We start from the raw sequence: 14555 nt of genomic DNA, 5'->3' as shown, positions 1-14555 counted from the left end.
CTAGATTCTGAGTTCTGATCAGGTTCAGTTGAGTAGAATCAGAAAAGTAGCACCTCTTGAATTCCCAAGAGGAAGTCTTAGGACTTCTTTTAGGTAGAGGATTTGATGGAGAAGACAAGATAGCAGCAGTTTAAAATACAGTTTTGCATCTTTTAACTATTAATAAGGATATGTTAATGACACTGCAGTGTGTGTCTCCATATTAGCTCTTGATTGGCAAACATTTTTTATTTCTTGCTCTTATGATTGATTACATCTTTGTACAACTTATGTTAAAACTATAAGCTCATCTGAGACAGGTAATTGTTGTCTTTGGGTATGTCACAAATTAAACTAGGTACTTTAAATACTTAGTTGATAGAGGTATAGTAAATCCCTAAATTTATCTGCTGCTATTTGTAATTTGTAGATTGTAAGTATTGTAGTTTGGAAGTACAAACAGGAAATAGTCTGAAACTTTCCTTGGTCTCTTCAGTTTGTGAAACAAATTAGTGACAACTAATTTACAGAAGAAAAAAGGTGGAAAGCCGCAAAAAGGAGGAAATATTTGCATTCAATACATAACGAACATTTAAAACTATCAGATGTCATTTATATACCAGATTAATAAAAATTAAGTCTGGTAATGCATCAGAACAACAGGAGATCTCGTATGCTACTAGTTGTATAAATGGATACAACCACTTTTAAAAACACTTTGGCATATTTACTAACGGTGAATGTACATATACTATATGAACCAGCACTTACACTCCTGGGTGTATAACCAGAGAGAAACTAGTTACAGTGTGCATCAGGAGTCACAGCAGCACTGCTTATGTTAGAAAAAGCAGAAACAACTCAGTATCTGCTAACGCTAGAATGGATAAATTATAATGTAATCATATTGTGAAAACTGGTCATGAAAATGAAAGAACTATGGCTGCATGCAACAATATGAACGACTCTTAAAATCTAAGGTTGAATGAAAAAGTATGACCCAAGATTTTGTCCAGTATGATTTCATTTCCATAAAGATTAAAATTAGAAAAAATTAAATTATAACACTTAAGGATTTCTAAAAAGTAGCAAATCTATTTTTTTAAATCAGAACTATTTCTTAAAAAGTTAGGACATGTTCTCTCTAAAGCAGAGAAGAGGCGTTACAACAAGAGGCACACGGAGCACTTTAGGAATACCGGCATTGTTCTATTTTTTTTTAACTTGAGTGTTGGTTGCATGAATGTTGCTCACGTTTGTTTATTAATCTGTTTATTTACTAATTGTTTATATACTTTATAATATATTTTATCAGGAAATATTAAAAAAGAATAAAATTTTGGACTGATTTAGTACTTAATAAAATTTTAAGTGCTGTACAATTGTGTGTAAATGTACATATAAATTTTCAATTATCAATAATTTATGAAAATACATCCTAATTCTTATACTTTTATGTTAACTTTTTGTTACCTCGAATATGTTTTGGTTGTGGTGACCCATAAATGAAAAATAAATACTTTTTTAGTAAGTGTAAATTAGTAAAAGCAGTCAAACTCAGTTGTTCTGTGCTCTCCCCTACTGCCCTCCCCCCCCGCCCCATAGTCTAAAAGTTATTAATTCCACAATTGATTGTCAACTTGAGTATCCAGAATTATGGAAGCTGCATCATATCACCATTGCGACTGGCATGCTCAACTTTATATATATATCAATATAACCATTAAATTTATAATCACACAAGAAATGTTCAAAAGTTGTTCATCTTTTGTATTTTGTTTGCAAAATTTTGTTATTCGGTTTCTGCATTTTTACTGTTTATTTCCTTAAGATAAGAATGCTACTTTTTTATATTGTACAGTGCATTATATTTAGTGTTATTTATTTAATAAATGTTTACTGAATAAATTAATGTGACAACTCAGTTTTGTCTCTAAGTTTTCAGAGTTAGGAAATCATTATTACATGCCTAATTATGAAAGGAAAATAATCCCATCTCTAACCTTTCACCCATTTAAATATTTGTATCTCAAAACTGTTGAAAGGAAGATTGTGGCTGTTACATTTAGTGAGGAAAGTGGAATTTTAAAGCCTTTGGTGTTTCTTATTCTACGCTTCTAGAATTTGAGATATAGGACAGTATACATTTAGGATATGCAAGGAAAAAAACATCTTTCAGGAAATTGTCCTGGCTTTTCTTTTCATGTATTTAATCTGTTCAAAAATTAAGAAATAATACTGGAAATAAAAAGAATGAGTCTTAAATATATATTTAGAAGGAAAAAAATAAATGTACATATCTTCACCTTCTTGCAGGCAGCATTTTATATTTTCTCACTAATTTTTGTTCTTTAACATAATGTGAGTTTTAGGGTATACTATGAAATAGAAATGCCTTGCCTAAAATTATAGTAAGTGTGATGGTAATAGCCAATTAAGTAACAGAAAATTTAAGACTTTTTTTTAATTTCCTTTTCTATAATTTATTATCAGCTCATTCTAAACTTTTATCATTTCATGCCAGGTTGATTTAATGCTAACTTATATCTCTTCTTCAGTCTCTATCTTGTCTAGATTTCATTGTTATTGCCGTACTTATTTTTCTCAAATTCCATTTTGATTTGATCGCATCACTCCCTTGTTCGGGATTCAGTAATAGAGCTCTCTTGCTTAGTCACATCAAATCCAGATTCTTTTATATTACATCTGAGATCTTCTAATCTAATACCAGCCTTCCTTTTGATAAAATTTTTCTCACTCCAGCCAACCTGAGCTATGCACTATCATAATTTCCTATTTTCTCTTGTTCAAGCTTTTTCCTCTACTTCGTTCACTCTCTCCCTTCTCTTTATCTTACCTGTTTCTAATTCTTCTGTGAATTTATTTTTGGTGACATTTCTCATTCTAATCACTCCCTTCCTTTTTAGGCCTCTTAGAGTTTTAACATTAACATTTACAATTAATACTTCATTGTTTGTTTTTATATGAATTGATTTTATCTTCGCAATAGTAAGTTCTGTGAAGGCATCCTCATATATTTTAAAACTGCAACAACACAGCTGGAAAACAATCTTTGGTAGGTTGACTTTTTTTGTTGTTTCTATTATATAAATATAATATTTGTAACATCCAAAGACTATATGTAAGTTACAATGCATAATTATAAAATAACCTGTTGTGACCACTTCTCTGCTTCCTTCTCCCTGCTTATCCCCTAGAGCAGCGGTCCCAACCTTTTTGGCACCAGGGACCGGTGCTCCGGTGAGAATCTAATGCCTGATGATCTGAGGTGGAGCTGAGGCGGTGATGCTAGCGCTGGGGAGCTGCAGCAAACACAGATGAAGCTTCACTCTCTGGCCCACTGCTCACCTCTACATCTGGGTTCCTAAAGGGCTGTGGCCCGGGGGTTGGGGATCCTTGCCCTAGAGGTTACCACTGTTTGGATTTTGTGTCTTACGTCCCTTGCTTTTTAAAAATAAAAAATTTCAGATGTGTATCTATAAAAAATTTGGTTTTGAGGTGCATAAAAACAGATTTGTACAGCGTATAATCTTCTGGAACTTGCTTTTTTCACATAACATTATATTTGTATGATTGATGAATGTTGTTGCATTTGGCTGCATTGTATTACTTTCACTATGGTATAATAATCCATTGTGTGAACGTGCCAGTTTATTTAACCTGGCCACAGACATTTGGGTCGTTGGCAGTTTTTTGCTATTATGAATGGTTGTTCAGTGAGCATTAAGATTCTCTGAATTCACATGTGCAGGTGTGTAGTTGCTAGGCATAGGAGATACAAATATTTATTTTTCAAGTTAATGCTGTATTTTTTTCTGATACACTTTTCACCTAATATAATTTGTTCTTTGTCTCCCATAGGGCAGATTTTTTTTGTTGTTGTTTTGGTTCATTGCAATGTCTTTGGCGCCTAGAATTATACATGACATATAATAAGTACTTGGTAAATATTTGATGAGTGAATGAAATGCTTTTCAAATTGATCATACCAATTTATACTTTCATCAACAGTATATAAAAATTATTTTTGATCTATGTCTTTACCTAGACTTGATATTATCAGACTTAAAAATTTTTTCCCAATCTAGTGAGTATAACATGGTTTCTCATTGTGGTCTTAATTGCATTTTCTTTATTACTGGTGAGGTTGAGCATCTTTTCATGTTGCTTGATTCTTAGATTAGTGTGGTTTTGCTGTTGTTTTATAACCAGATATTTTTCTTTGCTGTGGTAGGTGGATGGAGAGCTAGAAGCTCTGATGGAGAACGGTGAGGGTCTCTCTGATAAAAATCAGGTGCTCAGCTTATCCCGGCTAATGGTTAGAATTGAAACTTTGGAGCAGAAACTTACCTGTCTTGAGCTCATACAGGTGAACACTTTGATATTCATTTTTCTTTTTCTGAATTTGAGGTAGAACATTTAAACTGCAATCCAGAATGATGAATGGCGAAGGTATAGCTCTGATGAGGAGAATTACTCTTGTTTTTAAAATGGATATGTGAGTTCTACGTGACTTCGAAAGCTTGTACTTTTAAAAAGGGCTTAAGAGTTCAGCATCATTTAATCTATTAGATCTTGTTTGCTTTCTCTCTTAAGTCAAAGAACATGGTGGTATTTTTTTGTGTAACAATTCATGACACTTGATAATTTCCCCCCCTTTGATTATTAGCATGCCAAAGCCATTTTTACCACAGGATCTTAAAGCAAGAAATTTTAACAGTAGTCTCATTTACTCCAGTTTATTAATTATGCCACATGAATTTGGTAAATAAAAAATGGATGATTAAAAAAAATCTAAAAGGTAAAAAGCCTTTTGAACAAGCATCCGAAAGGAGGATAGAAAATTATTTAAACAGTAATGTATATAGTTTTTAGCTTTTTCAGTAAAAATGGTGAAAGTAATTTTTTTCTTAGTTCTTTGGAATTGAATTTCGTTGTAAATGATATTAATATTTACATAATTTTCTACTTTAGTAAAGTCTAGTTCGACATTTTAGGTACAAAAAAGATTCTCTTACTTTAAAGCATTTATTAGTCATGTAGTTCTAGTTGAGTTAATCAAAATAGTTTCTAGGATTTTTGGAATGTAAATGAACTCCTTTGTCCTCTTTGTGGGCCCTCTTTAACACTCTCATCTGGTATTCTTCTCCCCACCCCCATCCCCCTAAAATACTCTGCATCCTACTTCCCTTCCCCTGGAAGAACACCCACTCACAGTCTTGCCTGAAGTCCTTTCTGGAACGTCATGGACTGTCTTTGTTGTGGATCTGGATGGCAGAGCTAGGTGAAGGCCGGGAAAGTAACCAGAAACTTCAGGAAGAGGTCAGTTCACATTCAACTTGCTTGTTTCTTAAAACCACTGTGCCGATTGCTTAGATTGATGGCATTATCAGAGAAAATGAATTTAGCACTACATTTACCACTGGTATTATATCATTTTATCATTCTAATATCATTGCAGTAACTATAACCTTTACATACACCTCGCTCATAGTGTGTTTGGGCCATGGCTTTCTTTATAGTATCCTTTTAAGGTTGGTATTACGTAATTGGGAACTGTAAGAGCAAGATGTAATATCCTTGTTAGGTGAAAGATTCAGTTTGTTGCTAAAACCGTAGTTTAAAAGATAGCAAACCATATGAAACTTTAATTCTGGGGTTCTAAAAACTTAGTGAGGAGCTGAATTCTGGATGACAAGAGTAATAATATTTTGAGAAGTAAATGTTTTAAAAGATCTCAGTAAATGTTCATCGACAGCATTGTTAGTGGAGTTATGGTATATATTGTTGCATAGTTCCCAAGCCTGTATCACAGTCACTTGGGAAACTTTTTAGAAAAAGATAAGCAAGGTGAGGTCTAGCAGTGTTTATATATTTTTAAAAATCTACCCAGATTCGAGAACTACTAGTGGAGAGTAATAATATTAATCAGTCCTATTCGATGTGCATAGTCACCTCTTGCACATTTTATTCTTGCTGGTCAGTCTTATTAAAACAGTTTCCTTCTTTTCCATAGGAAAATAATATTGAAACATTTAAATCCTTCTGTGGTTACAGAGACTTAAGATCTTAATTTAATAAGACAGTAAAAAATTAAAAAAACCCACTGCTCCTGCAGAAATGATCTGACTCCCATCTAGAAGTTTGAAAATTCACTATACAAAGTGATGTGATTTTTTTTTTTTATTGTGTTTAATCAGATTATAAAGACTTTGGAACACTTGCCCATTCCTACTAAAAATATGTTGGAGGAAAGCAAAGTACTTCCAATTATTCAACGTTGGTCTCAGACCAAGACTGCTGTCCCTCAGTTGAGTGAAGGAGATGGGTATTCTAGTGAGAATACATCACGTGCTCACACACCTCTCAACACACCTGATCCTTCCACCAAGCTGAGCACAGAAGCTGACATAGACACCCCCAAGAAGCTCATGTTTCGCAGACTTAAAATTATAAGTGAAAATAGCATGGACAGTGCGATATCTGATGCTACCAGTGAGCTAGAAGGCAAAGATGGCAAAGAGGACCTTGACCAGTTAGAAGGTGTCCCTGTGGAAGAAGAAGAAGAGTTACAACCACAACAGCTTCTCACACAACAGCTGCCTGAATCTAAAGTTGATAGTGAAATGGCCATGGAGGCCAGTAAGCTACCCACATCTGAACCAGAGGCTGACACCGAAATAGAGCCTAAAGAGAGCAATGGCACAAAACTAGAAGAACACATTGCTGAGGAAACACCATCCCAAGATGAAGAGGAGGGTGTATCTGATGTGGAGAGTGAAAGGAGCCAGGAACAGCCAGATAAAACAGTAGATATAAGTGATTTGGCCACCAAGCTCCTGGACAGTTGGAAAGACCTAAAGGTAAGAAAGCATTTTTGTTCCTTTTAACCTGAGTTACTCAGGTTTAGAGTTCCACAAACCTAAAAGCGAATTATCTACTCTTCCAGTTGTACATGTATTTTTGAAAATTGGAATACTATTGTCAGCTAATTATAAATGTCTCAAACATCTTTTAAACCTTGGCAAGAGATATATCAGCCAAACTAATATACAAATGTCCCCCCTTTCCTCATTTAGAAAAGTGAATCACAGCAGGAAATTCAGTCATTAAAGTGCTTTTTACATTGAAAACAAAAGCAAAACTCCTTTGAGTAACAAACATGACACCATGTTTGAAAATTCTATGTAAGAAAAAAAACAAATGTTTAAATTAATCGGAAACTAATTTATCGGATTAACTAGAAATTAATTAAAATAAAAAATCGGAAAATCAAGGTAATTTAGCTTCTCATCAGAAATGATTTAACATAAATTTCCATTCCAATAAAACAACTTTTATGGAGCTAGTTGGTATTCAGTTTCATTATAGTTTCTGAAATAGACCTGCCTTTAAATAAACGCCTATTTCTTTGAACAAAAGATGCTATCTAGAGGAAAAACAGAAAGGTCTGGAACCTTACACCTAATGCATACCTAATCTCTTGTTAAAGAATGGAGCAAGATGTACAGGGTTTGCTTTGCAGAAAACCCAGTTTGGCTCTTGGATAAACACAGAAGTGAATAACAGGATGAGCCTAGGAGAGATGTGGTACATTTCTATTGTACGTGATCTGGATCTGGGATCCAGGTGTTGAGGATCCTGTGGGAACAGCTTACATTTCTAGCTTCCATTTTTCTGTTCCTCCTTTCTTCTGCCAGAGGTGAAGCAACCTGAATAAACCAGCAATACAGATTTATTTGCAGCAAGATGGATACCTGAATCCTCTCTGTCCCCAGTTATGACTACAAAGCTCACCCATTAGATCCTGCGATTTGACCCATGTGGAACTGGCCTTACACTGATCAAAACGAGTAGTTGGTTGTTTGTGCACTGTGCTTATTTTCGGCATTCGCAATTTGCTATGTTGAGACCCTTCTTTAAGTGTGGTGTGGTTTCAGCTCATTTACCTATTTGAGCTCTTACTCATGCTACTTTTTCATCACTTACAGTTCAGCATAAACTCAGCCTGACTAAGCCTTATGAAATCTGACCTTTTTATAAATCTAAAAGGAAGGATTCATAGTAAATCTGCTTATGATACAACATGTGAACTACAGGAACTGGAATTGCAATTAATTAAAAGAGATGCTGGGACAGTTACTTGGGTGGACCTTTATTTAAGGCCTATTTTGTGAGGGTACAAGAGTCCCTGGAAGAAGTCCCTCATGTGCGGAGACTGCTAGCAGAGCCTGTACTACGGCTGGCTCAGTAAGGAAGGTGGACGGTGGAAATGGAGACAAGTACACAGATGGACATAGTACAGGCCTTATAGACGTAGTATTATATAGAGAATGGGGTTGTAGTTCACCTTTGCCTGAGAAGTCTCTGGTCGATAATGATAATAAAAAGAAGACATAATCATCATAATTTCTTAAAAACCTGTCTCTTCTTAAAATCTGAAAAAGTTAAATATTTTTGCTTCTCTATATGGTAGTTTTTTATTTTATTTTTTTTTATTGTAATTGTAATATGAATTACTCTCTAGGATATCCTTAACCCAGTTAGATATAACTGGTAATTTAAACTCACATTCTAGACATACATTTTTTGAGTCCTATAAAATTATTTCTCCCCCTGCTTGTTATGCTCCCCACTCCTATCTGAAAGATAAAGGCAGTTGCATAGTACTATGTAGCTTGATGATCCTCTTGATTTGAGGTTTAAAATTTTATTCATACTTAAAATATATCCTTCTTAATCTTTATACTTTGGGTTTATCCCGATTCTTAGCATTAAGAAAACCATTAAATAAAATCCTCTTTCTTCAAACTTTAGTTTGCTCTGGAATCATTACCCATCTAGAAGTGCATTACTGAGAAATGTTTTTATTTGACTGAACTGTGATGTTGTGTTGTACATTGGTGTTGGGGTTCTTAATTCATTGATCATTCTTTAACATTTACCATGGTTTTAATGTCAAAACTATGATTATGGTTGTCCTTAAAAAAAGAAAGAAAAACAAAAATTTTAGCATCTAACAAGAAGTCTGAAATCAGGAACCCAAAATTTGAAAGTTTTAGAGCAACACATTAACTTGATGTGATTACTATATATATCCATGCTAGCCCGGCATTGAAAGAGTTAACTACTTCTGTCTGACTTCCACCTATGTGTTCAAGTAGCCATAGGCAGAAAAGAAAATGTCTAATTCAGCCAATCTTTATTAAGCACCTGTTGCCAAGCACTATGTTCGTTGCTGATGTTAATTTCAAGATCATACTAAAAAGCATTTATCTCAGATTGTGGTTATGTTAGCCACTCCGAGCTTCCCTGACCTTCTGAGGCTACTTTAACATTGCTGGACAAGTGTTCCGCTTGGCCTTTCTGCACACTGGATGGAGTGAAGAACTGAAAGAGGTTGCTTCAGATTTCTTAATCTTGATTTTGCTGTGAAGGCAGACTATAGGGATCATCAATAAATGAAAGAGGGCGGGAGGGAAGGGAATGAAGCTTCATGAATTACTCTTTGTCCTCCCAGATCTGATGATGATCCCTCTTGTAACTTGAACCATTTCCATCTAGCTTCTCAGGGCAGCAAGGAGCTTGTTAACATCACCAGCTGACCATGTGTCTCCTTTTCTCAACTCCATTTTCAACTTCGTGCTGAAGAGAAACAAGAACCTAGCGTGCATTCTGTGAAGAAACAGGAAGATGGTTGGGAAGTTGGATGATGCATGAAAAATATAATAGGTGAAAAGAGGACAGAGGTGGTTAACTCACTGGCGCCGGCGTTATTTTGATGCGTCCATTGCCGACAATGGATGTCGTTCCGGGAAAATCCCGACTCCTGGCGAGAAAGGATTAAGTGAGCTACTTTTTCTATACCTCTATACACAGGACCACTGCCTTGGCTCCACAAGGCTTATACATTCTGACTCCTAAAGTAGACCTCACCAAGAACCATCACATTGCTACACATGAACATGTCTTCACTTTCACAAGCAAATTGACAGCTACATTTTCAGCAGGGATATGTGCATATATTTCTCTTTTCAAAAGGAATTGTTGTACATCACTCCTCATGCTGAAAATGTACCCTAGACTTCACAGGGCAAAACAGCTGGTTATATGTGGTGATTAATTATAACCTTGACTGGAAAATCTTCATTCATTTGGATCATGAGAGAAGGAGGTAAGGTTCCTGTGAATTTGGCAGTTTTAGTTGCAATTAAACGCCCAAGAGACTGTGGTGGCTAGTGATTCCAGAGCCTGCCTTGTAAACACTTGTAAACGTCCTGTGCATCTATCTCTCCTTGGACTGAAGTCTGGGTAGTTACAGTTACACCTGAATAAGATGATTTAAGGACAGCATTCTGTACATGTGATAAGTTGAACTCTTCTTAATGACATTCTTATTCTTTTTCATCTTTATCTCAAGACATCTTTAGTTCAACAAAATATTATTTTCCTACAAAGTTAAGCATTAAACTCTCTACAGAAAGTTTAAATAAAACATACTCAAATGAAAAGTTCTGAGTCACTACTTAGAATTTGGGTCTGTAATTAATATTATATGTGAAATCTGCAGTGTAACATTTCAGAATGAAATTATGTGCCCTGGATTTCTGTAATTTCAAAATTCTTAGTAGATATTTTTCAGTATCCATAAAGATCAACATTACTTATCCTTTTCTTTAAAATTTAGAATTGTCCTTAACACTATGTTAGATACTACTACATTGAGATTTTTTAATAAGTATCTCACTTGATAAAAGGCAAACATGGCCTTAAACTTATTAGTAGTCCCTTTTATTATTATTGGTAATACTTTCATATAACTTATGGATCAGCCAAATTTGCCCCATTGCCTGTTTTTGTAAATAACTGGTTTTTTCTTTTGTCTTTTATTTTTTTTAACAAAGCCATGTTCATTTATTCATCTGTCTATGGCTGCTTTTGCACTGAAGTGGTAGAATTGAGTAGTTGCTTCAGAGACTGGAGGACCAATAAAGCCTAAAACATTTACTATCTTGTCCTTTACAGAAGGATGAGATCTAAATGATAAAGTGCAGAATCTGGCTGCTCTAAACATTTTGACACTTTATTCTTTTGGGCGAGCTCTTAATTCTATTTCCATAAAGATGTAATGATCATGTTTCTATAGCCCATGAATTTAGTTTTTTTAAAAAAGGCTTGACTTTGTTTAGGAAAAGTTACTTTATTTGAATGTAAGACTTATCTGAGAAGTGGGAGAGTATATACATCATAGAATTACTAGGCCAGAAGATACCTTTACGGAATACTGTTCTTGCTAGACCATGATCAAGTTAGTTGGAAGCTTAAGAGCATTTTTGAGTCTAGATAAGTTGGTATAATCTAGTTTTATATGTAACCATAATAAAAAAAATATATAGATTTTCCTTCTTAAATGTTTCCTTTATTTCTGATATAATTTCAGACTTAGAGGAAAACTACAGGAATACTCTTCTGTATATATTCTGTATCTAATACATATTTTAGTGACAAGTATAGAAAAAAATCAGTTTAAAATTCTTCTAAACCCTTCACTCAGTTTACCCAATTTAACATTTTACCACATTTGCCGTATCGTTTTTTCTTAAAGTTTTTAAAACTTTTTGAAAGAGTTAAGTTATAGATAAGACATATGCTACTCCTAGATATTTGAATAGTATTTCATAAAAACAAGAACATTCTCCTATATGTGACTTACAATATACATATCAAAATCAGCAAATTACAGTGACACAATACTATTATCAATGGACCTCATTCAAATTTTGCCAGTTGGGCATGTCATGTCCTCTAAAATAGCCCCAAAAAAAAAAAAAAATTCTTTTCCAGAATTTAATCAAATCAAAAGTTACATTGAGTTTTATCGCTTTAACATCCTTTAATCTGGAATAATTCCTCATCTTTTTTTGTCTTTTATAAACTTCGCATTTTTTAATATTTTTGATTTTTTTAGAATATTTCTCAATTTGGGCTTGTCTGAAGTTTTGTTTGGATTCAGGTTATACCTTTTTGGACAGGAATATTACAGTAATATTCTTCACATAATGTTGATTTGTCCCATTACTGGCATCGTCAATTTTGATGACATGGTTAAGATGGTGTCCATCAGGTTTCTCCAAAATGGTGTTACTGTTTTTCCTTTCATAATTAAAAAGTATGCCTGAATCACATAACAGTGATGGTTGCCAGGTGGTTATTTTCTAATTCATCATTTTTTTTTCATTTCTGTGTGTTGTGGTTGGCATTCTTTTCTAAGCAAGAGCTTTTTCTGCTCTCCAGTTTAGCTCTTTATTCATTGATTTATATGGACTCTAGACGAAATCATTGCTAGTGGGCATTACTTGTAGGAGCTGTCATCATGCTGTAAAAAAAAAAATGTGTATTTCTTTATTATATGAATGAATGTGTGTACGCATAATGTACTTGACCTCTCTATCATTTCTCTTGCCTCTCTTTCTGTTAATCTGAGACAACACCCCCTTCTGAATCATTTGAGTTTTCTTCTGTCGCTTTTATTGATGTTCCTATTCTGTCTATTCCTTAAAAGGTGGTATTTCTTGGGGCACCTTAGATTTCTTTTGTCCTACATGTTAAACAGGCCACATCATCTAATCCTTGCCATTTTTAATTCAGGCTTTTGTCATTTCTTGCTTAGACTCTTGCAACATCCTCCTATTTGTCCTTCTTGCTCCCATTCTTCCCCCTTTTCATATTATCCGTTATGATGCTACAGCATTATCTTTTAAAAAACTCAGATGTGATTAGCAAGAATCTCTGGTAGCATCACAAAGACTCTCATTACTTAAAGAGCAGTGCCTTTAGTATATGAGGAACTAAATAAGTACTTCTGTGTTAATCTAACCTTGCCCAACAGTTTCACTTACACACTTAGTGGTTGAGTCACATCAGGCTGTGGATATATTTTTACCTTTCCGTGTGTGTCCTTGTATGTGCTGTTCTCTTTGCTTAGAATATCCTTTTGTTTTAAAATCTTCCTTTATTTAAACTTACAGTTGCAGTTCATCCTTTATAGTGCTTTATCGTTTTCTGTATTTCTATACAGTGGTAGTAAACTTAACAGATTACTAAAATTACTTGCTTACGTGCTTGTTTCCTCTCACTGAACCATGAGATCTTTGAGGGCGAACTCCATTTCTTAATCTTTGTAGTAAGAGTTACTTTTATTACGGATCTTTATAATAATCGTTATAATAATTAATTACCTCTTAATAATAGTGAATGACTATGTGCCCCCTATAATCTGTGCTACATTTAGTAGCCAGAGTTATCTTTTGGAAATATTGATTTGTTCACGACAGTGTCTTATTTAAAACATTGAAATAGTTCCTCATTACACTATTAAAATTAATTTCATTTTTTCTTAATGAGGCTTACATGCCATGGCATAGTCTGGCTCTCGTTTATTTATGCAATCTCAGTGCAAGCCATTCTGGCCCACGGTGGGCCTGTGCTACTAATGTTCAAACTCACTCACTCCTGAAAACACTTTCTTTGGTTTATATGCCTCCTCCTTTCCCCAAGAAAGGCACTCCTGTTCCTCCAAGACAGAGTCTTCTGCTCTTTCTATATTCATAACATCCTTTCCAGTCATAGCAGATAACATTTCATAATTGTACATTGCATGAAGGCAGAGACTGCTTCTGTCTTGGTCACTTGAGTCTCTGCAGGGGACTGTGAGAGCCTCGTATGTAATTTGGTACTTCATTTTAATAAACAAGTGAGGAAGGTCCATCTTTTTTATTGTTACCACACTGCTGCTTTGACCTGTAGGGTGTGCATTTTATTTGATAGGTGGTCAGAAAATATTTGAGTATCATGTAATCTTTACAGCCCTGTGAAGTAAGTTGTGGTGTTTTTATCTGTAAAATGGAAATATGAGTTCGTGACTTAGCTTTTAAGTGACAGAGATAAAAATTGACTCAGGTTCTTCTAATTTAAATCCTATATTCTTTTCACTCCTTTTTCTGATCCAACAAATAGTGATTTCTATATCCTTGCAAGGTAATTCATGTAATTATGTGAATACTTTTCAGATTTCCCTTAATCTGCTTTTGATTTAAAAACTGTAATAAGTCCAAATTCATTCTGAAATCACAGAAACTACCATTATGGTGTTTTGTGCAAGTGTCTTTTTTTCCTTAATGCTGGAGAAATTTCAACCTGTGATCCATGATTGAATGTCAGGGGATTTTCAGAACCCCTGAAGTCATATGCTATGGAGTTTTCTGGGGCAAGGCTTCTCACACAGGGATGTGCATAAATATGAGTTGGGAAAGGAATGAACTGTGGTCGGAATAGTATTTTCTGGATGATTTGGGCAACGAGGGCTCCTACTCTTAACTGCGGTGTTGGGTTGCCTAGTAGAATATGTAGCTTCAATGAAGTCATTTGGAGGCCTGTGGTGATTTTTAAGTTATAATTAGAAAAATTATAGAGGAGGTAGTTAAATTTGAAAAGTGTAAGGAAAATTTTGGACTTAAAATTAATTTGCCTAGAAAACAAATCTGAAATTGGAAAAA

At 34.5% G+C, this 14555-nt stretch overlaps 1 protein-coding gene across 1 annotated transcript in view; it reads left to right on the top strand.

Annotated features, from left to right (window-relative positions):
• Positions 1-14555, top strand: part of SETD2 (SET domain containing 2) — a 77755-nt gene that overhangs the window by 18784 nt on the left and 44416 nt on the right. Inside the window, 3 exon segments of the mRNA XM_025048923.1 lie at positions 4235-4369; positions 5203-5322; positions 6201-6863. Coding sequence (XP_024904691.1) covers positions 4235-4369; positions 5203-5322; positions 6201-6863 — 918 coding nt within the window.

The sequence above is a fragment of the Pteropus alecto genome, unplaced genomic scaffold, assembly GCF_000325575.1.
Source record: "Pteropus alecto unplaced genomic scaffold, ASM32557v1 scaffold156, whole genome shotgun sequence".
In the NCBI taxonomy this organism is placed as follows: domain Eukaryota; kingdom Metazoa; phylum Chordata; class Mammalia; order Chiroptera; family Pteropodidae; genus Pteropus; species Pteropus alecto.
This window is presented reverse-complemented; position numbering and strand designations above follow the sequence as displayed.